Here is a 27,763-nt window from a genome sequence, read left to right as displayed (position 1 = left end):
GAAAGGTTGGAGGAAGCATGAAGTTACTACATGAGCAGTGCAGGAAAGAGACACACTTTGAGAATTTCGTAGGAATTTACAAAGGAATAATAAATTTTGTGTTACTATTCAAGTTCATAAAAAAAAAAATCCTTTTGTCTTTACTGATCACAAATAGCTATGACTTAGAGTATAACTTTTCTTAAAAACAAACAAAGATGAAATAAGGAAAGCATATTTAAATGATAGAATAAACCTAAAGAAAGCAAAACAAACAAACAAAAAAACAGTACAGTCCATATGTGAATTATGTCTATGACAGTCAAGCAGAATGAAGTTGTAAGCAAAATGCAATTAACATGTATAGTTCTGCTGTACTAACTGATTGAATTTAGTATGTCTTGGAAAAACTCCCCAAAGGTCATCAAATGTTGCATGGTATCATGTTTGAAGCTTGAGTTAATTTCCTACAAGGTGTGTCACTGTGTTTTCTCACCAGGAATGGCCCAGAGCTGGCAGATAATCTGTCTTACAGCACAAGATTTAAAACAGCCCATGTGGTAAAACTACAAGTAGTTGTACGTTGCAGGACTTGCTGCTTGACAGTATTTTCAATAATGAAAGTAGAAGCAAATTCAAAACATAACTGTAACAGCTCACTCTCTTCCATCAAGAAATAAAAAGGAAAGATTAAGGAATAGCATCCAGTTTACAGATTCTCTATGTGTTAAAGCATTCAGGGGAAAATTCAGTGGGGAAAAATACAGTTGTTTACCTTGCACACGTCCTGTATACCTGCAGTGGGTTTCAAGAGAAGGCAGGGGAGGGCACAGCTGGAGAATGGTTGTCAGAGGTCAGACAAAATGCATTGCTCTGTTAACTGAGAAAAGTCAAAACATGTTCTAACGGGTTCTAACCAGTTTCATTCAAACTATTAGAATAGAACCTCAGTACAATATAACTGCGTAATGTGTTTGAAACATTTGATCACACTCCTTTATCTCACTCCAGGGTCACGTATTCCCTTGGTGAGACACATTATACTTTCAGGCCAACAGGATGGAGATGTGCTGTAGCTAACTGGTCTAAAGACTATACCACTCTTCCTAAACCTCTCGTTATGTCCATAATGCTAAGGAGCCTGATGGCAGCTAATAAAACTTTTAAGCACTGATTTGCTATATCTCAGCTGTTTGTGTGTGTTTCCCTTGAGTCTGAGCACTTTTTCAAGTACAATAGAAGCTACACAGAAGTCTAGTCTTGCCTTCGTCGCCTCATTATGTTCATTCTTAAATTCCACCCTTCACTTTCTATTTGCAAGAAAAGAACAAAACCACAGACTGAGTTTATCACCAGTGTCTGTTTAGCCACAGCTTTCTCAGTTAGCTGGTTACATAATTAGTCACAGCTATGTCTTAAATGAAATTTGCCATTATGTGCTTAGCGTGTGACACAGAAGATTATGGTGATGTTTGCAAAAATTCCCAGTTAAATGACGTATATAGAATACCTCAGTGAAGATTTTTTTTTTTAATTTTTATTTAAGTATATATGATTCCTGTACTTAATTATACAAGCTATTTTATATGCAGCTTATATCAGCTCCTTAGATGACCACGAGCAATTACAGCTACTTTTAGTTGTTTGTTTCAGAACTTTTTTCAGAATAACAAGGCCATTCAATGCTTTTTCTTACTTCAGCTTACTGTCATGGGCAGTCTCACACAAATTCTGCTTTATTTCAGCTGAAACTGCTGTTGGTTTTGTACCAAGGCTTGACTGGTGTCCAGTTAGGTCAAGTGTAAGGTAAAAATACTTTCTGAAACTGTGGCCATCTTTTCCTTTAAAACTGCCAATTTAAATCCAGAGACTAAAAGAAGGAATTGGTTAATGTAGAGAAAAAAATATTAATTAAAAAAACAAAAAAACGGGGACTTAAGCATAGATCTAGCCTTTGGGATCCAAGCTGGTACCTAAGTTGGGTACATCACTGTGGTTGCCATTTCTGGCTGGCACGTTCATTTTATGAAACAAGGCAGTTTTGGGTCAGCTTTGCAAGGAAACCAGGAAGATAAAAAGTCACTCTCGTTGCTAAGAATAAGGCGAAGGATGAATGTACTTGTGGGAAGACTAAAATTTGGTTTAGATGGTTTTAAAAAAGTAAATCTGATCTGTAATTAGAAAGTAATATTTGCTAATTACAGGTTTATTTTTCCCAGTTTTGGAAATCCCTAAATGAAAGTTTGTTACTGTCCATTCTGTACAGCGATGGGGGGGGGGGGGGGGGGAAAGCTATTTTATGGGACAGATCTCTCAACCACTTTACCCATCTATTTTGAGCTTGTCATATGTATCTGAATTTTATTAATCACATCCTTACGCTACAATTAAACTGTTCTAGACTGAGAGTTCTGTTCTTTGTAAAGTAAGAAGCTATTCATGGAGAGTGGGGAGAAGCTATGCGCATTCCCAATAAATGGTCACTGGATGAATTCTGCAGTCAGGCAGGTATACTTGGTGGGTATGGAAAGAGGCCAAATAGGGAAGGGCCGTATGGGAGAAGCATTATTGTGTAATATATAGAGTGTAATATATATCTCAATAAATATATTATATACCCCTGCAAGACTTGAGGTGTATTTGAAAAGGTTATTGAAGATACCTACTTTTTCCCCTTCCTACCTCTAGTACTGCAAAATATTTCTTGCTGCAGTGTGGTCAGTGGTTACACCTCTGTCTCCTCCTAAAAGACACAACAGCTACTAAATCCTTATAATGACATCTTTAGTACCATCTGCACTAAATTTATTTCTGAATTTACTAACGTACTGAAATTAACTGTTTAAATGAAGTTCATATCACTGTTGTAGATTTATGTAGATTATACATTAGAGAACCATACCGCTGCAGGGATAGGTCCAGCACAAACTCAGCTTGATGAAAACTCCTACTGTAAACAGAGCTTGTGCCTTACTGAAGTCTGGAAGAGTATAAGGTAAAGATAAGGGAGTTTCTAATGGAGGATTCTCATTACAAATATGAAAAGGAAAAAAAGTTTTAGCAATTTCTAAGAGCTTGTATTAAAGACAATATTTCTAAAATAAAATCAACACAAAACCCACCCATAACAATTTATCTCAGTGCTTCAGCAAAAGCTTTCAAGCGCTTCTTTTGAAGGCACTCTTTTTTCAGCATCATTGCCTCAGCTAGAGATGGAAACGCTCACATAACTCGTATAGAAGGATCAAGACTTTCCTCCCCATAACAGCAATGTTGTGCTTTCAGTTTCTATTGGTTTAAGTGACCTTTTTTAATCATTAAGTGAAAAAAAAAAAATCAACAACACAAAAACAACCCTCTAATAAGCATATTATTTGTTCTTAACCAAGCTGATACTGACACAATGCTCTTTTAAGAATTAATGCCCTTCAAAAAAGTAAATTACACTTGCAAATGAAGTAGACTAAGTAAGTTTTGTTTCTTAAAATACCCACTACAGTTCTCACGCTCTCACAAGATGTTTTTACAAAGAATGTGGCCATACAAGTAAGCATCTTTAGCAAGGAAAAACTGAAGGCTACCTCAAAATGCCATCATTTCAACTTCCTATGTGCGAGTTACAAGAAATAAAGACTGCCTTAACGCAGAGGAGCCAAAATACTTGTTTTCAGAGAACTGGGAATTTCAGGTAAACTTGTTCAGGGTTCCTGCTGGTGTAATGTAGCTCGACAGTGCCTTAAGACTAAGGCTGTATTCAAAATCATATTCAAGTCTTGAGTGAAAATTAACCTGTGTTAAATTAAAAACTAAGATTTCTTCACCCTCTACATAACTCTTTCTGGGTCTGGAGATATTAAGCATCTCACAAAGGTCCAGGCTATATTCACAGTTAAAGTGCAGGAAAAAAATGAGGTAATAATTAACCAGTAACCATTTAAACATGCTTCTCAATAAGCTACTTCAAAATCACCTCATTCAAACTGTACATGAACTAGAACAAACTGCTGCAGAAAAAAAATGAGTACCCATTCTCATTTAACCCTACAAGAATAGGGAAATGCTGACTGTTGATAGTATTAAAAGTTAGCGTATAAAATAATGGACACAAAACGCAGTGTGAGTTCTTCCTGAGTGTACTCTATAGTAATATACCTGTATTATTACTAACAGTACAGCTGTAAACGTAACTGACTGACTAACAATTAAAATATGTGAAACTACAGAATGTTCAAAGAAAAATCATGTGGAAACCAAAAATCATCTGGGAAAGAATTCACCAAATTGACTAAATACTTTAAATGCAATTATAAGCAGCAGATTTTTTTTTTTTTTAAGTCCTAAGAGAGAGATGGAACACAAATCTTTTCACATAGCATGTTCTGTTGTGTATTTATGATTACAGTTATAGTAATTCATTTTTATTCAGAGGTTGTCTTTAATCCATCTGGAGGAAAAAAAAAAAAAAAAAGGCAGTGTTGACTACCACTAGAAAATTGCAAATAAAATGTTTAATTTCAGAAGTTCACCATTTATAAATACACTAAAACATAGTAAATGCAAAATTAGATTAGGCATAGGTACAGTATTTTAACAAAGCTACAACTTTTCTAAAAGGTCATAGGCAAACAATGACTTTTTTCCCAAAAAGTATTTAATGAAAACTGAAATGAGAATATTTATCTTTCTAGAGTAAAAAAAAAACATAGGAGAACATTCCTTTCAAATTAAAATGCTGGCTGTTTTTTTTCTTCTTACTTGAAGTCTTGAGGGCTCTGTATCCCATTTGCCTGATGGACTCTGACAGTTAAGAATCAACCCTACTACATAAAATTCTAAGCAGTGCACCATACCCATAAGGCTATTACTGAAAATCAGAAGATCAGTTATTTTTGTACTAGGAGCTTTAAGACAGGCTGTTCTACAGAATTGAAATTATGTTAGGAATAAGGGCTCAGTTTATACAATAGGGAACCTTACAGTTTTGATGCACTAAAGATAAGAAAAGGCTTTAGAATGACTCGATAGTCTTCATTGTAAATTTTTGCCTTTTTTTTTTTTTTGTACTTTTTTTTTTTGTACACGGCATTAAATAACAAGCATTAATTCATAAACTTTGATAAAACTTCCAAGGAGCTTTTATAAATACCCAGAATATTTCCATCGTTCCATTAAATGTATAACCTGAACAGGAGAACTCAGGATGGGAAGTTTTACTACACATAGCTGTGTAGCTGATATTCCATATTATCTCAAATTTAAGATTTTTTTTCAGATACTACATCAATAGTCTCCTGCAAACACATCTTCCTCAATGACTCTTATTAATTCTTTTAAGTACTTTAGGGCTTGTAGTTAAAAACATGTGACAAAAGATGGCTTGAATCCCACCTTTCACATAGAGCTTTCTTTCAACAACTACAAGAGCTGTTTGTTGTTTGTTGGTTTTTGTTTTTGTTTTTTTTTGCAATTAAAGCAACGTTCAACTAAAATACAGTACCTGGTTTATGGTTTTTACATAATAATTGAATAAAAAACTACAGAATAGAACTGTTTACATCTTTTTTTTTTTTTTTTTTTAGCCATCCTATTAAAACGAATGAGTTTTTTTTTTTTTTTTTTTTTAAAGTTCATTTACAGTTACGGATTAAAACCTACATAATTCTGTATAATTTGACAAGACAGTCTATCTCTAGTGTGAACTTTTTAAAAAAACATATATACAATATCTGGCCTGAAGTACTATGAATAAGGCACATGTAGACATATCGAAAGCTGAAAAAATGAAACTAAAATTTGGAATTATAGTCACTGATTAGATGTCATACATGGCCCCTATTGGAGCAACTTAACAATCCAAGTTACAGATAGTTATTATCCAGTGAGCAACAAAATTTTTACTCTAGCAGTTTGTTCATTAGTTTCAATACTGGAAGTATATTAAAGGAAGATTCACTTTCAAAAAGATAAGTTTTTCGAAATGTTCAATCATTAATCTTGACTGACTAAAGTTGTTGCTTTCATTGGATGTACTGAACAATCTCTCTGAAGGAACAATACTTGGTGGACAACCCAAGAACCTGACAGCCAATTTTGACAGTACTGGCCAAGATGACTTCTTGAAGTTCCAGTAAGTTAGAGGATCACAGTTATGCTCGAGTACTTCTTCCTCCAAGTAAGAAAGCACCATTTCCTCTGGTAACTTTGCTCTCTCCTTCAGGTCTTTCGTTTTCTTCATGTCACCCATGAGCGACCAAAGATTATCTTCTCCATATGAATTTGTAGATGGTGAACCTATATCACATCCATTGGAAACAGGTTTATCATCTTCTGAGGTAGAACTCATTATTTCCAGCTCCCTGATTAAGTCTTGTTTATACTGTTCAGCCTCCTCTTCAGTAAATAAAGATGTTTTATAGCGAGGATCCAGAAGTGTCGCAAAAATGTACCTTGGATCATGAAGTGTGGAGGACAATCTGCTCACCATAGCTTCTTTCAAAGATTTCAGCATAGTATCTATGCCCATTGTTTCCTCAAATAGCATTTCTATTTTCCTGTTAAGTATATGGATCATTGGGATCACTTGACTTAAAGTAGACATGTGTGTACTCATTTCCCTACTTGCAGCTTCGAAAGGCTTGAGAGCATGACACACTGACTGCATAACTTCCCACTGATCACAACTTATTAGCTCCCGAAAGCTGCACTCTATTGACATTTCATCAATTGCTCTTTTCTGTTCAATAAGACGTTCAAGCATATGAAATGATGTGTTCCACTTGGATGGAACATCTTGTATAAGCTGATGCTGAGGCAACTCATACTCTTTTTGCAACTCAGCTAACTTCTCTTTTGCTTTTGCTGACCGATGAACACGTTCACAGATCTTTCTTGCAATACTTAGCAAATTCTGAACCATTCTCTGGCTTTTAATGGCCTCGTTTACGATGACATTAACAGTGTGACTAAAGCACTGTACACTTGAATGATCACCCTCATTTAAAGTTTTTTCTATACTATGATTATCAGTAACAGTAATCCCAATCTGAAGGCCAATGGAAGTAATCCACATTTCCCACCAGTACTCTAACTGCTTTTGAATGCTGATTCCGTTGTAGTCGCAATCAACCTGTGATACATTTAATAGTGCTGAACAATGATAATCCTCACACTGTGGTCGTAATGAAGATTCAAATGTTACCCAGTGAGCTGTAAGGGTTAGATATTCCCGTGTTTGGTTGCTCATCCATATTCCAGATGTAAAATGAATCACTCCACTTTCAGCTTCTTTAAGATGTGAAATAATTATTTGTCTTACATTATCATACATATCTGGAATTGCTGTCCTAGAAAAGTAAGATGGAGAAGGTAAAGAATACTGAGGTTGCAAGTATTCAAGCAGCCTGTTAAAGCCAATGTTGTCTACAAAAGAATATGGCTGAAGGTCAAGTGCAATCATTTCAGCTACAAGACTTGTGATTTTTTTGGCAACTGGGTGAGAGTCACAAAACTTGTCATTGGTTTCATCAAAAGTTGAAGATGCTAATAATTCTGTGCTCAGTGGCATGTGATTATCCGTAGATGTGGATAACACAGTCTCTGAGACATCAGTTTTCAATACATTGTTATGAAACCGCTGCAAATGTCTTAGAAGGCAACTTGTGCCTAGATTCGTTGGCTTTTTCCCCCTACTTATTGTACGTCCACAGTGCATACATATTACTTTTGTTGAATCTGCAGAGCAAATTGAAAAGTGATTCCACAGTTTTGAGGTCTTCTTGCTATTGACAGGAAAAATAATTTGATTATCGTGTGTAACCATTGTAGGTAATTCAGTCAACTTTGAGGATGAACATTCTGCAGAAGCCAAAGTGGCATAAGGAGAATTTGCCAAACTAACATCAAGACAGCTTTTTTGGTTTCCAATTATATCAGGATGGCGTCTATATAGATGTCTCATCAAGCAGCTCGTGCCCACATCTCCTTTTTTACCACGACTTATCATACAACTGCAGTATCTACATACTGCTTTTAGACTGTCAGCAGGTGACAATGAAAAGTGATGCCAAACTTCTGATTTAAGCCTTTTCATAATCCTTTTATTTTGCTGAAATACAGCAGTAGGTTCAAATATGAGTGGGCCTAATCCCTCACACTGTTTCTCAGGGGAGGACACAAAGGAGACTTCACCGATGTCATCAGAAGATGATAGCATTGAGTCTTCCACTAGAACATCTCCGGAAGAGAGATTGGTATGTATCTCCTCTGAGATTCTGTCTGGGGAAGAGGAGACAGAAGCTGATTCTTTCATTAGCTTTCCAGGAGAGGATGATATAGAATTCAGATCACTATCTGATGGTAATAAAGAAGGCAACAGAGTTGGAGGTGTGGTGTAGAGAGGTGGTATACTGGTACCACCCCCGTTCTCTTGCAGGACAATGGAACGATGTGCTCTCCACATATGTCTTATCAAACAACTCGTTCCAAGGTCTTTTCCATTTTTTCCTCTACTGAATTCATTCATACAGTGGATGCAAACAGCTTTAGAATTATCAAGTGGTGATAAATAAAAGTGTTTCCAGACAGCAGATCTCCTTCTAGAACCTGATGTGTTCTTTGGAATTACAACAGTTTTTTCTGCTACATTCTCCACAGTTTCATCATACTGGTTGTTGGGCAGCTGTGGAGATGACCCAACCATGACTTCTTCTTTGTTGCACTTCTCAGAAACTGAGAGATCTGCTATTTCTTCAGAAGAAACAATAGAAACAGATTCCTCAATTATTCGATCTGGAGATGGTATTTTAGAAGCCATTTTCTTTACCAGTTTTATAGGGGACAACATAGAACTCAGATCTCCCATATCTGCAGACTGAGGAGGCAGTAGCAACGTAGGTGAAGAAAAGGAAGATATATTTGGCATAGTCCCATTTTCTTGAATTAGTACAGTAGGATGGGCTCTCCTCACATGTCTCATGAGACAACTTGTACTTAGGTCCTTTTCATTTTTACCCCTGCTAAATTCTTTCATACAGTACATACATATTGCTTTAGTGCTATCTCTGGGAGATATAAAAAAATGGTTCCAAGCAGGTGACTTTTTTCTGGAGCTTATGTTTCTGCTGGAAAGGAGGCTTTGTGTCACAGCCTCCATTGCTACATCATACAGCGTACTACTATACTGAGAAAAAAGAGATCCATAATCATCATTTTCTGTAGATAAATATTTGCTAGGGTTGTTGCTAATGAAGTTCTTTTCTTTGTCTTCTTGTTCATCACTGCTGTCTGCATGTTTGAATTCATCTTGTTCTGTCTTTATATCCATTCTTTCTAGAGTACAGTTAATGCCATCTTCCTCTTGCTCTACTTTCAAGTTATTGATTTTTCCCAAGATGAAATTACCATCCGTGATGGGGGAACCTGATTTACTGTTTTCCATGGCTGACAAATTCCTCGTGCCAAGTCTTCATTTATTAATAAATACAGATAATTTAAAAGAGTATGTAAAATGTGATTAAAATGATGTATCTTGTATACTGAATGCACAAACACAAATCTACGTGTTAAAATAAGCTCTGGTTTATGAATTCTGTATCCGTGTTGTGCAGACGCAAAAATGATTAGTCATAAGGATGCATTAAGAAATTATAGACTTAATTAATGTAATCTCATCTTTTTCCCCAGGATCAGGACATTTCAGGTCATAGATGAACGTTCTCAAAGGCAGCCTCTGTTGAATGCTTCATGTTGTAGACATCATCCTAAAAAACGAATGTTCTATTTTCTTGGTCAAGGAAGCCATTCTGTTCATCTTGATTGGACAACTGTGATTCTTTTGCACCATCTAGAAATGAAAGAGATGACAAATGTTGATTGACACATTCTGAATAACTAGTAAGCAATGTGAATTACGAACACGTAATAAATGTTCTGTATTTTTTCCCCACTTTCTTTAAGGTAAAAAGAATTCAGTGAAATGCTATAGCCATTCCCTTCCTCCCCCTTAAACAAAACAAAAACAAGACCATAAATTTACTCAATACATCTATTATATTGAGCAATACTGGACAAATACATACCTACACACTCAGCACTGATTAAGCATTGTCAAAATCTACAGTCCATGCGCTACTTTTGTGTTTGTTTCTATGTATCTACACCTCACCATGCATCCTAATTCAACCACTGCATAGTCATACGTACACACACATCCATACAGCTACCTATATCTACAGACATTTATGAAGACAAACAGGCATTTAGTCATGCTAGCAGAGAAACATTCATTTAAATACAAATGTAAAGCTATCCTTTGGCAGAAAAACAAAGAGCCCCACCAGCCCCACACAAGCCTGAAGATGTCTGCATTTGTCAGCCACTCTTTGTTTTGAATTTTTATTTTTCCTACATTTTTATCTAAATTCTAAATTTTGTCAAACCTTTTATTTTCTTTTGTACTGTTAAAGTAGTTATTAGTATCTTCATTACCATCAAAAAACATTTTTTAACCACAGAGCTGATGCTACTGCACTATCCACTGCGATTTGTGCAAAACTGATTTTATGGAACTTTTATCTGAAGATAAAACACACAAATTTGAATTTATCACACAATTTTTATGTTACTCAAATGAGGATTTCAGCAGACAAAAGGTGAAATTAGTCACAACTACAAGTTACATACATAGGTTGAGGTTGTACACACAGGCATTTTCTTTTGTACCAAGACCAACAAGACAGTAGCTTTGTGGTTCCAACTGTTATCTCTCTACAGTTGGTTTGCAAGAGAGGTCAAAAAGAACAGCTAAGAACTAGCTTTCCCTGGATTTCAGACTTCCTTAAAAGGTACTGTAGTGATAACTTCTCTTTTTTTTCCCCACTGAAGCAGAAGAAGCAGATAAAAGGAAGGGCAATCAGTTTATTACAGCTATTTAAAGACCAGGGAGACAGAGCCATCAAAATTTTGCAAAGAGGAAGGCAGCCACTCTGCTTTTTCTTTCTGTGAAAGTTTTAGTATTTGTGTTTTCTCTCTCCTCAGATAGAGACGAAGAAAATAATAATAATAATAAAAAAGGATACTTTCAGACACCAGAAGAGAATTCCAATTCTAGGAAAGGGAGACACCAGAAGAAAAAGCCTTACATTTTCATGAGCCGACTCACTAACACACCACGCAGTGCTTTTCACAGGTTTGTGAAATCAGGTCTGGCAGCAGGGACTGAATTTACAACCCTCAATATAACACTGAATGAAACGGAAGTTAGCAATCACACCCGTATTGATGATATGGAAGCACATACATATGGGATGAGAATGACAATGTAAGACAGTCAACATTTTGAATAGAAGTCAATCAAATAGGATTTTTAAATTCTTCATGTGAATTTTGATCTTATTTTTGAGTCTGGAATTAGTACTGCAAAGATGCAAAAGCGTGAATACTTAGTGAATTGTTGTAACATGGGATCATGGAATAGAAAGTCTTGCAAATATTCCATACAGTTTAGAGAATATAAATTATGCATGTAAGTGCCAAGCTACAGTAAGCATGTTACAAATTCTTAGCTGGATTCACACATAATGCAAACACCCATCAGCAACAGCTTCTGATGAAAACAACTTCTTTACCTCAGAACAGGTAACCACAGCTCTAGCCTGTAACTCTAACTTCTTCTGCATGAGGGGAAAAAAAAAATAAAGAAAAACCAAACACAAACATAAAGGAAAAAAAAAAAAAGGGACAGTTCTATGCCTTTATCGGAGGGAAAAAAAAATCCATGCAGATGCTGCACTTGTCCTTGCCCCAGTAACCACTTCTTAATGCAGCTGAACTTAAGGCTGCCGTGATGGGAAGATTTAGAAGACTGATAAAGGAGCCCAACTGCAAACTTCCCAACAAGACCTTACTAGATTGATGCTCACTAACAATACACATTGGCAATGGTTAGTTCTTAATCACTACCAGTCACTATCACCACACATTCAAATAAGCCCTAATCATCTTATCCTAAATTACCTTTCAGTACAAGATACCACTGAGCAGAAGCCAGGCAGTTAAACACTGATGGCTGTGTTCCTTGATGGTCTCAGTTCAACTTGAGGTGAATAGATGAGAGCTAGCCTTGAAGATACTGCAGTTGTAGACCTTCTTCCCTATTTTTCCTTGCTGTTGCTTGGTGCTTTTAATGCTTGTCATCTCCTCTACCAAAAAAAAAAGGGCGTGGGAAATAATCTCATCTGCTCCTGACATGATTATCTCATTTTCTTTAGGACCAGAAACTGTTCTGGTTCCACCAGAAATGCTTCCTGCTTATTCAGTATCCTTTGTTTTAACTTGCAGATTTTCATTCTTTAATTGTTGATTCACATGTTTTTCTGTCCCCTACTTGGGCAATTAACATACATCTTCCTTTGCAACTACGTATCACCTCTGTACTCATGGTTAGCGTTAGTAGGGGGGCTATGCTATCAGCAGTATTATTAATCACACTATTTTATTTATATCTGAATTTAAGGCAAGAAAACATGTTCAGTCTATTTGATAGGGGTCCAGGGTTCCCAAGAAATTCCCAAGGTGGGATGCTCCTTGGAAGACTTTCCATGTCATTTTTTCCAATTCCTTCTTCTTTTAATTTCTTTTTCTCTAATTTCTTTTAAACATCCAAGTCTGATCTCTACTGCTTTGAGTTTTACTACATCAGGCTGTAAAATTAAGTTGAATTCTCTCCCCTCTAACACCCCTGAGGGTGAAAAGGAAATTTTCACTAGAATATAGTCCTCAACATGCGTAAGTTTAGAAAGAGTGAGATATTTTTAATCTCTGCCTCCCAGGCCAACTCCTTGCAAGAATCAATCTGTTTTAAAAACAAATACAATACACCATCCAATTTTAAAATGTTATGGTACTCTAGAATAAATCAGGGATTTGCTTATGACCACCTCAAGTAGCTACAATTCTATGAATTGAGACTTCTTGCTAAATAAATAAATAAATAAATCTTCAAGGAAAAAGAAAATAAAATAAACTAGAGATCAATTATCTACTCAAATCCACTTTCAGACTATTAGTCCCTAAATGGCAGTAGACAATCAGTGGCTTGCTGTGGTCAGAAGCCTGCAGAAACATTTTATAAGATTTTCCATTCAAAATTGGATTACTGAGAGCGTACAGTGGTTGACGAGAAATGTCAGGGGAACGTCACTGATCCAACGAGTGACACAGCAGACTGCTGTGACCTGAAGAACTCACTAGGAATAGGGCGAAGGAGAGAAATACCAGAGTTCTGGGGTTGTGTTGATGTGTATTATCATACAGAGAAGTGTGAAAAGCATGCAAGAACACTGAATCATGAGCAGATTATTTATTTGTAAAACAGAGAGTGTCCTGCAAGTTTTAAACTATTTTAAATTTTAGATTGAGTAGTCAGGTGACAATCATGGACTTGATTATATTACAGAATCTAACTGCAAAACTGACAAATCTCAACCTAACTAGATCTGAATCTAACTAGAGAAATCAGTTTAGAACTACAAAATTTAAACTGTTAGCCATACACACATCCGCAAAATGCAAGAGTAAGTGGTTGAAAGAAAGATGTACAATATGGATGCAAAATGAAAGCAAAACTATTTACTAGTTTCAAGAATCAAAAGCAGTGACATTTTGTGAGCAGGAAGTAGATAAATACACATTAAAAACAACTTGCACAAATGGATGTCAGTTTAGAATGAATAGTGCTAATCTTGTTTATTTTTGAAATTCTACAGGCATCATTAATAGCATCAAGTGAAAAAGAAAATGCTTACACAATTATACAAGCAATGAGAAAGAGACATTTTAAGAAGTTACTATTAGCTCCCACTTCAATGGCAGGTACCATGCTAATTAAGTAGTATCTTCCTGAAAAACAACACCATACCAAAATAACTGTAAAAAATAACAATTCCTGATGATGGTATAGCCTAGAGAAACCTTATTCCATTTTACAAACCTCTCTAAGTAGCAAAATTAAGAACCATAACAGATTTTTTTCTATAGAGACTCTAACAAGGTGTTGGTCACAGCTTGCCCATATAGAACTACAGAAGCTTGCAAGATACTGAGTGATTAAAATGAGGTATTAGAAGAGACATTGACATTAGCATGTTAGTTACACTCTGCCAGGATGTGGGTCCTGTGCTCAGGTCTCACTGAAGTTCACAGGAACCTGCACAGACATATAAGCATGAACTAATGGTTGTAACTATATAATTGGGATCAAAGTAGAGAAAGTTAGGCTTAATGAAAGAAACAAGTCGTTCTGGACCTCATGGAAAGTATTATATGTGGAGTACTGTCAGGAGAGAAAAAAGGGTAAAGCCATCTTTACTATTCCATTACCTTTCTAGACATCTGAAAGCCAGAGCTACAGCTACTTCCTTTAATCCTAAAGGTCTATGAGTTGTAGTCCACATTACATTAACCCACAATTTCTGTGGTTTTACAAAGGTATTCTCTCCAGTTTGCAAAATACCCTCTTATGTCTGCAACCCCAAATGCTCCATCTGGACACACGAGAGTGAATTATGGAACCAGTATCACCAATGCTGCATACTGCTCTTTGTTCATAGGAATATTCTTCACCCTAACTTCATATTGGGATAGAATATAACAATTAGGACAATTGCTAACCGTATCCTGGGTTGCATCAAGAAAAGTGTGACCAACAAGTCGAGAGAGGTGATCCTGCTTCTCTACTCTGTTCTTGTCAGACGCCATCTGGAGTACTGTGTCCAGTTCTGGGGTCTGCAATGCAAGAAGGACGTGGAGTTGTTGGAGAAGGTCCAGAGGAGGGCCATGAAGATGATCAGAGGGGTTGGAACACCTCCCCTGTGAGGACAGGCTGAGAGAGGTGAGGCTCTTCAGCTCTTCAGGAGAAGGCTCTGGGGGGGCTTTATAGCAGTCTTCCAGTACCTGAAGGGGGCCCACAGGAAAGCTGGAGAGGGACTTTTTATAAGGACAGGAAGCAACAGGGCAAGGGGAAATGGTTTGAAACTGGAAGAGGTTAGATTTAGACTAGATATTAGGAAGAAATTCTTTACTGTGGGGGTGGTGAGACACTGAAAGAGGTTGCCCAGAGTGGTTGTGGATGCCCTCTCCCTAGAAGTCTTCAAGGCCAGGATGGATGGGGCTGAGCAACGTGGTCTAGAGGGAGATGTTCCTGCCTACAGCAGTGGGGTTGGAACTAGATGATCTTAAAGGTCCCTTCCAACCCAACCCATTCTACGATTCTATGAAATAGTAGTTTCTAGGTTTCCCTTGTTCAGCCACAAGCTCCTAGGCTAAATTTCTCCCAGTATAACCCCACTCCAAGGTAAGAGGGAACTTTTTGTCTTTCTTTTCCTTTTTAATCTATTCCAACATGAGTTTTACAGAGCTGCCCTTACTATGTCTTACATCCACTGAGTCCCTAAATACTCCTGATATGATTCCATAATGAAGGAGGAGGAAAAACAAACAAACAAAAAAAACCAAAAAAAAAACAGGCTTTTATAATTATGTTTAAGATGCTATTTTGGACTGATACAAACATTTTGGTAGAGAAAAATCCTAGAATGCCCTAGGGGACATACAGTTCAGTGTGTTTGCAAATACAAGAAAAGACTACAGCTAGTGGGGGAGTGAGAGGGTGGGGGGGGAGGCGGGGGGAGAAAGGGGGAATAAAATTAAATTTAAAAACTGGTACTCCTTCCTTGAAGGCTGAGGATTTCATAGGTGTGTGGCTGAGCAGGATGCCAGGCGCAGGAGCTGTGCCAGGCTGGAAGGAGCAGGGCAGCATTCTGTCAGAGCAGCTGATGCCCTTATCTCCCACATCCCTGAAGCTAAGGACAGTTCACGTAGAGAAAATGTACCCAGAGTGATGCACAAGAAGGTTACGGAAAATGTGCTGAGGAAAGTCATGGGACAAAAGGTTTGTGCTGAGAGACCTGAGAGATGAGGCAGAAGGAACAAGAGCCTCCAAGAAATGCACACGAGCTCCCTGATGCTCTTGTTCTGATTTGTCAAAACAAAGATCTTTAATGCCCCTTCACATTACTAAAAACACCTCAGTGCCTGGTGTAAGGTGAGGCCTAAGGCAGTCATTCACTGCAGCCAGAGAAAAAACAAGGTGTGGAGAGACACACGTTACAGCCGTAACTATTGTAACAGCCTAGGTGTGCAACCCTTACTACAAATGCAGGAATGAAGCCAAAGTAGAGACTGAAAAGTTACAGAAACTACCAAGTATATGTACTCCCCCTCCTCTGGGCTCCCACCTCCCAAAACATTAAGTAATTTTACTGTGAATATGAATTATTTTATATTTAGTCACATGATAGACCAGCTAATGTCAAGTCATATTTTTTGGTGTAGCAGTCTCTGGCCTCCTCTCTCTCTCCTCAGTTTTCCCTACCACTGCTGAATTAAAAACAATTCACAAACATAACAAGCAGCAGCACAGCTCAGAAATGAGTTTTAGTCCCAGACTCTTGCTAAAGGGACAGCATCAAGTTAAAAATCTAAGCAGCACACTCAGAGCAAGAAACATTTCATCAGCTCAGACTGATTTACCCTCCAACTCTTTCAAAAGCAGCTTAGGTTGTTGTTTTGTTGTTGTTTTACATCTGTTTTCTCCTCTTACTACTGGAAACATCAAGAAGTCCATAGGACTCTGTTCACACATTATTTTCAGATACTCCCTGAAACCTCAGGAAAAAATTTAAGAAGCGGAACCCTGCTTCTGCCGTGGCTCTCCCTGTCTCAACCTTGCACAACCTTGCCCATCTCCAACCAAGACAGCAAGGAGGAAAGCATGAGGACCAGCTCCCACTGCAAAGAATGACACCAGCTCTTAAGCTGTTATACAAAGATGCAAAAATAATTAATGAAATCCAAAACTAAAACAGTACAATTTTCAGGTTAGCACCCATTTAAAAAATATGCCAAGAAATATGCAAAGCAGAAATGAAGGTTTCATTCTCAAAACCAGCATTTTTGGATGGATGTGGTACTTAGTTCTTATATCAGCATTTTCTCAACCATACAACTTTTACGAGGGTGAAGATACTGCTGTTCAAATACTGTACATTTGGTATTAATTATTTTCAAAGTCTAGTACAAATAATGTTGTTTGTGTTATATGCATATTACTCACACCCAGACAACATTTAGTTCTTGCATCCTTGCTACTGCCCCGCCAGATATGTAAGCAGGATCGGTACCCAAAAGTTTCATTGGGCCTTAGTGATGCAGGCTCACTGCTCATCCTGTTTTAGGATAAAGCACACATCTGATATAGGGTAGGGAACTAAAATTCAGACTGACTTCTAAAAAACATCAGTCTTCATCAACTTATTATTTTATCCAACATTATTAATTTATTAAACATGCATCTAATTGAATACGCAGCCTCCATTATGAAGTTTTAAGCAAAACTCTTAAACACTATACAACAGAAACCCCCTACTCCGTAGTATTCCAAACAATTTACTTAAAAAAAAAATTAAAAACAAACAGCCAAAACTAACAACAACAAAAAAATACAAGTTTCATCTCAGACTAACCAGTGGCATTTCAACACTTTATGTAAAAAAAAATAAATACCACCATGTTGTATGTAACACCATACACTATCCATTACCACACACAGTAATACTACTTACATCTACAACCACCTGATAAGCCTTTCAGGTTTTTCTTTCCTGGTGCACTAAAAATACCATTGCATCTCAAAAGTGGCTAACTTCCTTCACGTGTCCTTTGCTAACTTCCCATAGCTGCAAGCTATAAAAAGAGAGGAGAAAAAGCAGGCTGTACATATGCTAATCATTTCCGTCACAGCTTTTACTAAGAGATTGCTCATAAAAAAAAAACAGATTTGTGGTGGTAAGTAAACTATGTCAACATTTGTCTATGATCCAAACCATCTCTTCAGAGTTGAAGAACCTTCTTCCTCGTTAGCTGGTGCGATGCTACCGAAGCAATACTTTCAGGATCTGTCTCTGTGCTACTGTTCACACCTACCAAGCGGCAGATCTACCTGTCATTTATCAAAATGCTGATGCTTTAAGCAATTATTTGAATAAACTTTAAGTGGGATTGCTGTAAATCATACACATCAGTTAAATGTTGTTCCAAGTGAAAAATAAAAACTAGGAAGATTTTAGTTACCTTTGGACATTTTTATCATTAGCATTTTTGGACAAATATGTATTACATGCTAATAAAATATAGGCTATTCTCAGAAACGCTGGAAGAGAGAAAGAAGTTTTATTAAGGAGAAAAACTAAAACAACTGAAGTATGTACTGTTTTGATGTCCTGCCCTAAATAATTCTATAAGCCAAACTGCTTTCAATATCTCACGCTGTACAGTTTGGGGGTAAGGGAAGGAAAGTGTTCTAGAAACAAAATAGGAGGCTAAAATTCAAAGTTAAAAATAAGAACAGAAGCATGGAAACATATATAAGTATTATCATGTAACAGGAAACAAAGCACAATCAAAAACACAGGAACAAGAGATAAGTTCTGAAAGAATTAGAGATGAAAGACACAACATTTACTCCATGCTGCTACAGAACAGCAATCAGATTTCAGAAAAGTGTCAGAAAATTCAAAGCAAGGCTCCTCTGACACCTCTTTTCTCCAAGTGATCAATTCCTCAGCTTAGTCCATGGGCTCTTCTCTTCCTCCTGTGCAGGGCACAGCTAAGAAACAAGTGGGTTATGAGTTGTTAGTTTTTGTTTTCTCTCTTGATGAATCCACCTTCTTAGTTTGCAACGTACAAACACTTCTGTAACTTTCTTTACATTACCAAAAAAAAAAAAAAAAAAAAAAGCTAATCTTTAAGCTTAGCAAGAATGAAACCTTAAGAATTTTCAGGGCTATTCCAAAGAGTTAAAAGTGAGAAATTTGTAAAGGACAAAGTGGGGTTCTCAGCAATTCTCAGGTAGGATGACAGAGAACGAGAAGCGTGCTAGGAGACACACACCACACCTAGCAAGACTTCCTGGGACTCCTGATGTAATCATCCACAGAAGTACTGCAAGAAAAAGGCCTCAAAAAATCTAAATAGGATCTTTTATAGAATACAGCACATAATACTAAAATGCTTGTACTTTTTCTATTAAAAAAATGAAATGTTATCTTTTGATCTGCTAAGATTATCATGAATATCTCTTTTGGTAGTAACAAGGATCAGGTATGAAAAGGTCTGCTCTAAAAATGCTTCATAACCACCCACTAAGTGTAACTTTGTGTTCACATTAATGGCATTTTGCTAGTGCCTGAGAGAGTTTCACTTGTGCTAAGCTGAGGTTTTCCATCCCACCCATATACATTTAATAAATAAGATATAGTACTGTACGTTTATAGCATACAGTTGAACCCTGGAACTGCAATCCTGTGCACATCAAGGCAGGTTAGAAAGAGAATACAATTCATAGTCCCTGAAAATTTGAAGAATCATAGAATCATAGAATGGCCTGGGTTGAAAAGGACCACAATGATCATCGAGTTTCAACCTGCCTGCTATGTGCAGGGCTGCCAACCACTAGACGAGGCTGCCCAGAGTCACATCCAGCCTGGCCTTGAATGCCTCCAGGGATGGGGCATCCACAACCTCCTTGGGCAACCTGTTCCAGGGTGTCACCACCCTTCTTCCTTGCTTCAAGTGAAAAATAGGAGATCATCTACTAAACAGGATACTTTTAAGAAGCTTTGAAATACTCTTTTACATTGTCAAGGAGCACAAGAACAGGAACAAGGTTCCATAACATGTGCAAGTACAGTCAGCCATGCCCATGGTAGGGGTGAACTTTTCAATACCATTCTTAAAGCTTGTTTTTTTTTTTTTTTTTTTTGGCATTCCTTAAGTAAATTGTATGTTCACCAGCAACATCTGACATGTTGTTGATATCCTGTTTTAAGAATCAATAACCTCAAGGCTGTCCCTGGTCTCCATGACAAAGGGTCTTTTCCCCATTAACCTCTTCACAGGACATGTTCTCTCTTCCTTTTCCAGACAAGGTGAGACTTTGCAGCAAAGGCACAGCTGACACAGCCATCCCAGCCAGGAAAGCCAGCATTGTTTCCACTAGCACCACATCGAGCGTTAGCAGGAAATCCAAAAAAGACACTCCTGTCTCTGGCAAACAAATAGCTCAGTCTTCTTCTCTCAAAATAAATGGTTTATAGGAGAGCCATACTGTTGCTGTAGACATGAGTTCTAATTTAAGCAAATAGGATTTTGCTCAAGGAGCTAATGAAAAATACAATTTTAAAAGAAAGTTTTTTGGAGAACCTATCCTAATGAAAGAAAAGCTTTAATTTTTGTAACGCAACTTATAATTCAAGTAAGTTCTTACAGAATAAGGATGCATGGGTGTTTTTTCAGAGCATGATCTAAGACATTTTTAGTACAAAATTAGGTAAAGAAATGGATTAGCCCTTGCTCTTCTCATTTGCTTGATTTCTATGATTATACTAAAGCCAAAGTTGTTTAAATAAAACTAATATTTTATGAGGTATAGAAAAGGGAAATTAATAAAAACATTCAGAGAAAGAGGAAGGATGAGGACTTGCTCTTTATGAGCACCACTGTATTTCCTGGCCTAAACAGATTACAGTCTCCCCCACAACACAGTAAGCCACAGGGGACAACTCCACACCATTCTGAAGGGAAAAGAAAGCAAATGCAACTCTGACCGCCCAGTGTCAAATGCAAGCATGCCGCCAACAGTACAGTCTGCACCCTGCGTGGCTCCCTGAAATCCGGCCCACTCGGCTGTTTAAGTGGCTACTAACACACATTTCAACAAGTGAAAGCCTCCCATGAAGTGAGGATCATCCCATTTTTTCTGTCTGGATCACTGTTACCAGCATACCATGTTCCCATCTTTAATACAGAAGAAAGAACAAGAACCACAGAATAAAAGCAGAAAGTAGAAGACAACTGCCATCACCTGTGTTGGATTTCATCATGGCCTTGTAGTCCCACATCTTAAATAAGAAAGGCTGCCAGAAGCTGGGAGCGAACAGTTTGTGGGAGCTCTAAACAGGTAGTAGTGCTACCCCTTCTAGCTTTTCATGACACATCAGGAGGTCTATCAGATCCCTATAACTGGAGAAGATCTAGTTCCTGATTATCTAAACTGCATGTATGTTCAAAGGCTTTAATTCTCATGCTGAACTTTGAAGGATGTTGATCTATAGTATTTCCAATCTGTTGACACCTGAATATTTCCATCTTTATTCTCAATAAACTTTTCAGCTCTGCATACATATCCATTACCAAAAGAGTGTCTAATGAATCACTAATAAAGGAACCATGACAAATACAAGGAACATTTTCAAAATGCTAGCTCTTCGGGCCACACTACTCAGCTCTACGAACCAGCATGCAATAATTTGTTCATTCACAGTACAGTGCAATCTGTAGTGGCAAATATATTTCATTCTGCATACTGATACACTGAAATGCATAGGGAAAACAAAGCTAGTCTTCAACTGTCATACAGGAAGGAGAAATTTTTCAAGTGCAAGCTAAATTCGATAGTGCTTAGCCCTTTGCAGAAAAGCAAACCCCAGCAAGAAGTAGTATTAGACACTGTTGCCAGGAATTGGACTCACATGATCCTCACGGGCCCCTTCCAGCTCTGCATATTCTATGATTATATATATATTTACTCATATTTCACACTCCCCAAAATAAACATGTAAATATGATTGTGTTTTATAAAACATTAACAAAATAGTTAAAGAAAAAAGAAAAACAACAATATGAATTTTGAAGAAGCACACAAACATCAGTACACAGGCAATAACAGATGTATTTTTCTACTGGAGCTCGTGTTGGCACTAACTACTTATAGATTTTGCTGTCTACCAGAACAACCCAAATTGCAGTCAACAGTTATATTATCTGGACTGTAATAAAAAAAACAGTTATTGAAGATATTAAGACAAGATACTCATTTTTACTTGACAGGTAATACTGGAATGGATATTTTCCTTGGAGGGTTTTAGCCTTGAGAGCCACTTTAGGTAGAACTATAAAAAGCTACGGTGATTGACATCATACAGTGAAACAGCATAAAGTACAAAGTGATCCTTAGAGGAGTGTATTAAAATTCAGCATCAAATGAGTGAGCTTTTAAACATTCTGTGAAATGCAATATCGTCCCTTTTCTAAGATTCCTTTACAGTGATCAACAATTGACTCAACAGGCTGCTGCAAACGATGACTGCTCTCTCCTGTTCTTTGGCTATGCTATGGATTTCGAAAGCACTAACAGTTAGTTTTCCTTACACTCTTGACAAAAAAAGATCCACAAACAGTCTTAGTACATAACAAAATCCCCTACATATTCTGTATGTGCAACTCTGTATGTGCAACCTAGGAAAGCTTTCCTTCAAGAAATGAATCTGAATCATGTTTTATTCTATTTTCCTATGGAGGTCAGTCTTACTTGACCCCACCAAAACTTCCTAGCTCAGCATTTTACCTCTTAAACTGTTTGTCCACGCTAAGGTGCGTGTTAGCAAATCACATAGCCAAAGTTGAACTGTTTTTATTGGAGGGAAGATGGGGAGGAACAGCATTATCTGAAACACTATACAAAAATAACAAAGTGTTAATCTACACATAATTGTTAATCTACTTATATTTTTTTAGGCAGGAAATTAATTTTTTGCTTCCAAAAATCTGTAGCCACAATTCAAACTGAATGTATAAAGAAAAAAATTGTTTCAGACAAAAAGCTGAGAGGAAAATACTTAAGTTTACTCTTATCAGTGAGAATGCAAAACAAAACAACCTCAAATGAGGCAACTGTACTTGGGGCATGGGATGAATGTAGAGCATGCAAGTTACTTCCCTCTTTTTCAGGAGGTAAACTGCAGAGTGAGGATGTATATATGTCAGCTGTTACCACAGAGTAGGAGGTACACCATAAATCATGAGCCAGTTACTATTAATGTAACACTGTAAAGATATCCAGGCTTCCAAAGTTAATTTTTAAATCTCAGACACTCACACAAACCTCCTGCTAAATTACTAAGCTCCACACAAGCTAATTCAAATATATAATTTTTCATGCCCTTTATCTATTCGCTTACTCTAAATTAATACTAGTAACAATACTATAAGACCCTAAACAAACAAGCAAGCTGTCCACTAATTAATAAACAAGGAAAAATTAAAAAAAAAAAAAAAGAAACTTACATATCTGCTCCGCTGCATGCAGGAGGCTTCATTTGAGGTTAAATACTTGTTACTCAAAGATGATTGTATCTAAGGAAAAGAAGAAAGTAATTCCTTTTAAACAGAACTTATTAGTCACGTCATCTGTTACATTGGCGAGTCATGGGACATTTCAGATTTCTCTTTAGATCATAGGTCCAGGAGCTGTACTCATGAAGACTCGGAATTTTGAAAAAAGAAACAAAAAAAAGGAAGGAGGGGGGATATTTAGTTATACAAGTGTCAGGAAAAATTAGATGTTTTCAACTCTAGGGCCCCAAAACAAAAAAATAACAGCAAAACCAAAAATGAATATGCAAAAACATTAAAAGTCATTTTTTTTTGTACATGTCTTGGCGTTCCATGGATTCTTTTTCCGCTTAGTGATGATTTGACATTTTACTCTCCAAAATGAAGCCAATGCAACAAACTCACTTCTCACCAAAGTAGTCTGCACTACATTACAACAGCTCAAGGGAGTTTGTCGACACCTTTTAATGCACTACAGGATTCACATGGAAACTTGTGCTTTCCTTCCTGAGCTGAATGCACTGCTTACACACTACACCTAGAATGGGTATTAACCAACATGTGGTAACATGGGATAAGCACAAGATAATCATTCCTTTCTTGTATGTGGGGACCGATAACAAGCAGAATATATTAAGTCAGATATTTTGGAAAGGCACCAAAAAACAGCAAAATGGTCCATCATGGGGCACATTTCTCTAGACCCACTGACCATGTAGAGACAAGCTTCCCAGTGCAGAGTCCCTGGCTGTTTCACTGCCCCGATATATTAAAAAGCAAAACAAAAAAAACACCAGAACACCAGCAAGGTATCTTTTGCAGTCTTAGAAAATCCAGTACGTCACTGTCTATTCCAAATCCGAATGCAAATTAATAATTAAATAAGAACTTTAAAAAGCTGTATTCTGCAGTGCTTAATGGATGAGGCTTCATCCTCTTATGAAGATACAGACCAAGCACCAACAGGGAAGCATCTTCCCCAGCAATCAGTGCTTACTGCACATTAGATTGTGGATCTGAAATACACACATGTATAAAAACACGCATTTTTTGAGAAGCTGAAAACCTCTCACAGCAGGAAAAATCCTGGTTGCTTGCTTACCATGCATTAGCAGATGTATTACATGAAAGGTCTTTTACTGATATTTTCACTTATAAATAGATCCATACACCCTGTTCAGCAAGTAAGAACATCTCCTGGGCTCTGTGTCTGGCTAACTTGACTGCTGAGACCTTCAGCTGTCCCTTCTACAAGGTGACATTTACGTGCACAGAGCGGAAGGTGTCAGCAAGGTGAGCAGACCCACCCCATTCCCATGGCTCCCAGCTCCTTAGGGAGCTCTGGGAGATGCAGATTCAGGTCCTGGGGCAGGGAGGTGAAGCAAACCTGGCTCTCCCACATTCCTCACAATTCCAGAGCCACCAGACTACAGGCAAGAAAGGGTACAAATGCACCATCTTCACCCTTCCTGGTGTCTAAGAAAACAAACAAACAAAAAACAAACAACAACAAACTTCCATTCTCATTCTTTCATTCATTAATGATGACTATAAAAGACCTTCAGGCTGAGCCAAACATTTCATTCAAATCAAGCTGATGTTTGGGTTCTCTTGATAGTTTCTTTCACTGCAAATAACAAAGAAAAAAGTCACTTTAACTGCATCTAATCTTCTTATCTTTAGAGGCAAAAACAAATTCAGGAAAGCACATACAGCAGAAAATCAGAGCAATTGAACAGAAATGACTCCACCGCATGGAGGGAAGAATACACCTGTGGGGCAGAAGTGACCACAAACTAGCAAACAGGACATGGAAAAAATGAGAGACCCAGACAGTTTTCAGACAGCCATAAAAATGAAGTAGTAACTCTTCAGTGAATGACAGTTCAACCCTACATATCATTACAAAGCAAACTGGGAGGGGGAAGAGGACAGAGACAGGGAGGAGTAATGGCCAAACAAAGCTCACTGCTTGTGAGTTTAAATAAAGATTATGGTAATACTGTAATATTTCCTATGCCAACATCTGCTGAAAATTAATATTACACAAGTTACAGAGAAGGCTAATATCGCTCTCTCCAATGTGCATTCAGTATAAAAAAAAACTGTCATTTGTTCTAAATGACTACACTTGAACACAAACAAGGCCCTGAAGAACCAAGGTCTTTCCCCACTGTTATTTTATCAGACTATCGCATTACACTCTGTCTCATCACAAAAACAGCAAACAAAACTCTGCTACCACATTTAAAATATTTATCACAACGTAATTCTGGATAGCAGGTTCTATGCTTTGAAAAAAAAATTGATAAAAGCTTTATTTTGTGTGTACTTTGCATTCCACATTTCACATAAAAGCTATCTTGAGGTCACAGGAATGACTCCGTTTTTTCAATAATTGGTTGAAATGAAACAATCTCACAGTTCAGAACTGTTGGCAGTTATTGATGATGCCAGCAGCAAATGCAGAGCAAGTAGCCAGAACTGAACAGAAAGCAATGTCCATTTGCCAAATGCAAGAGAACACCTTTCTGTGAAGCCCATTTGAAAAGTGTATGCTAGAACAGAAAACACTATGCAAATTACATTCATTTATGCTGATATTAACAAAAAAAAACAAACCCAAACTATCCATATTTAAGAAAAAAATAAATGGTCAAACCTGATGATAATTACACATTATTAACACTGTGGCCCACACTGTGCAAAATCCCCAGCCAAACTATGAATAAGAGTGCTTTCTGTCTGAAAGTAAGCTAATGTGCACGTGTAAGCACACCTATCTGCATAAAGCAGATTACTTTAATTGTACATTACCCCAGCAAGCCCATCATGCTCATTTGGAAGGTGAGAAGTTGTACAAGTTAAGAGCAAGCTTGAGAAGACAGGACTTAGAAAATCTGCTCCGATGGAGACTCCATTGCAGAGAGTGGTAAAACACAGCAAAGCATTGGGAGATACAACTCAAAACACCTACGTTAATTCTTGATTTAAACTTTCTCAGAGCCACAAAGAAATCTCACTGAATTTACCATGGTTAGGGTTGTGGAAAATTAGAATAAAACAGCTTCCAAGAGAAAGGATAGGAAAACAAGAGATAAAGCATGCTCAGAGGCCACGTAAAGCAGCTATTCTTTATGACCCAGGATTCTGTCAGGACTTCCTCCAGTAACACCTTGCTCTTAAGAATCACTGATTGATAGGACGGTATCATTTACTCCATGTAATGCATACAGCCTAAGTCAGAGACAATTTCAAATAAACGCTTGTGGAGTTCAGTTGCTCTCTTAATTCCAAATGATAAGCCTTGGTGATGTACCACATGCACTCAGCCCCCTTTTGCACTCCACCACAATCCCTCTCCATGAACCCTTCTGCAAACACGATGCTTGCTTAGAATGTTTGCAGTCAGTGCAGGCCCAAATAAGAAGAGCCAAAAGAGCCATACAGAAGCAGAGGCTGCACACAGCAGGTACCAGGAGCACATCACTGCCCCTAAGCTCAGCCAGCACCTGCCCAGCCCTCCACTGCTGCAGCCTGACTTTCACCTTGTCAGTGGAACCTGTAACAAATGCGCTTCACAGTGTACCAGCAAACAAGTTACAGTTGTTAAAAAGCGCAAGCACTTAGGGAACACTCTTCTCTGAGATGCTCAGTCAAGCTATTTCATTTACTTTTGTTTTACTTATTCTCTATCAACTTTTAACTCCAGAGAACTTCTACATTATCAATCCCTCAGCGCTTGTTAGGAAGACACAGACAGCACTGTAAGTCTGAAAGGACAGAGACACCCACACACAGGAGCGTGCCATACCTCAGGTCCCAGTCCATCCTGTCCCCAGCAGACAACACACACATTTCCAGAAGTCCACAAAAGAACTCCCACTGTTTTTAGTGGCAATATATATTTTTTCTCCCTCAAACCAAACTTTATAGCATATAATAACCAGAAAGCCCCCACTCAGTACCTGCATGAGCTTTCCAACAGCAGCCCGGTGTCCTGGGGATAATAGGTGATATCTTGGGGGCTCCACTGCCCCCGCATGCACCCCACAAACGCCCTCCTGAGGGTGCCTGGCTTGTTTTAAGGAAGATACCAAATTCTTGAAAAATCCCACACAGAAAAATAACCGTGTTTCCTCTCTTAAAAAGCAAAACACACAAGCACACGAGGGGCCATATGGAAACCGGTGCTTAAGGACAGCCTGAGAAGCATGTTTGTGTTATGGGGGCTCAGAAGCCTGTCTCTGCTTGGGTTGGCAGTTGCAGTGTGACAGCTCATGCTGAATTTCTGACATCTCCCAGAGATACCTCTGGAACACGACACAGCTGCCTCTAATACAGAAGCACCAAGGAAGAACAGGGAGAGCCAAACACTGCTGAACTTCACAGTAAGGTATGGAGCATCACTAAAGCAAAACGGGCTCTCTGAATGCTGTGACTTTCCCAGCATTAAGAAACGCTTCTACACTTATAGCAGAGTGCATGTGCAGCACCA

The 27,763-nt window shown here is 37.8% G+C and overlaps 1 protein-coding gene across 4 annotated transcripts in view; it reads right to left on the bottom strand.

Annotated features, from left to right (window-relative positions):
* Positions 1-4,468: 4,468 nt before the first annotated feature.
* ZBED4 (zinc finger BED-type containing 4) overlaps positions 4,469-27,763 on the bottom strand; it is a 35,031-nt gene continuing 11,736 nt past the window's right edge. For 2 of the 4 annotated variants that reach the window (XM_040687769.2, XM_015272777.4), the window contains exons 2-3: positions 23,218-23,286; positions 4,469-9,820 (exon numbers count right to left, since the gene is read on the bottom strand). In XM_040687769.2, coding sequence (XP_040543703.1) covers positions 5,900-9,415 — 3,516 coding nt within the window. In that variant the 5' untranslated portion in view covers positions 9,416-9,820; positions 23,218-23,286 and the 3' untranslated portion in view covers positions 4,469-5,899. The remainder of the gene's footprint in view (positions 9,821-23,217; positions 23,287-27,763) is intronic. The other 2 variants (NM_001397243.1, XM_015272867.4) reach the window with 2 other exon arrangements.

The sequence above is a fragment of the Gallus gallus genome, chromosome 1 (genome assembly GCF_016699485.2).
Source record: "Gallus gallus isolate bGalGal1 chromosome 1, bGalGal1.mat.broiler.GRCg7b, whole genome shotgun sequence".
In the NCBI taxonomy this organism is placed as follows: Eukaryota; Metazoa; Chordata; class Aves; order Galliformes; family Phasianidae; genus Gallus; species Gallus gallus.
The sequence above is the reverse complement of the archived record's forward strand: the minus strand, read 5'-3'. Positions and strand labels throughout refer to the sequence as shown.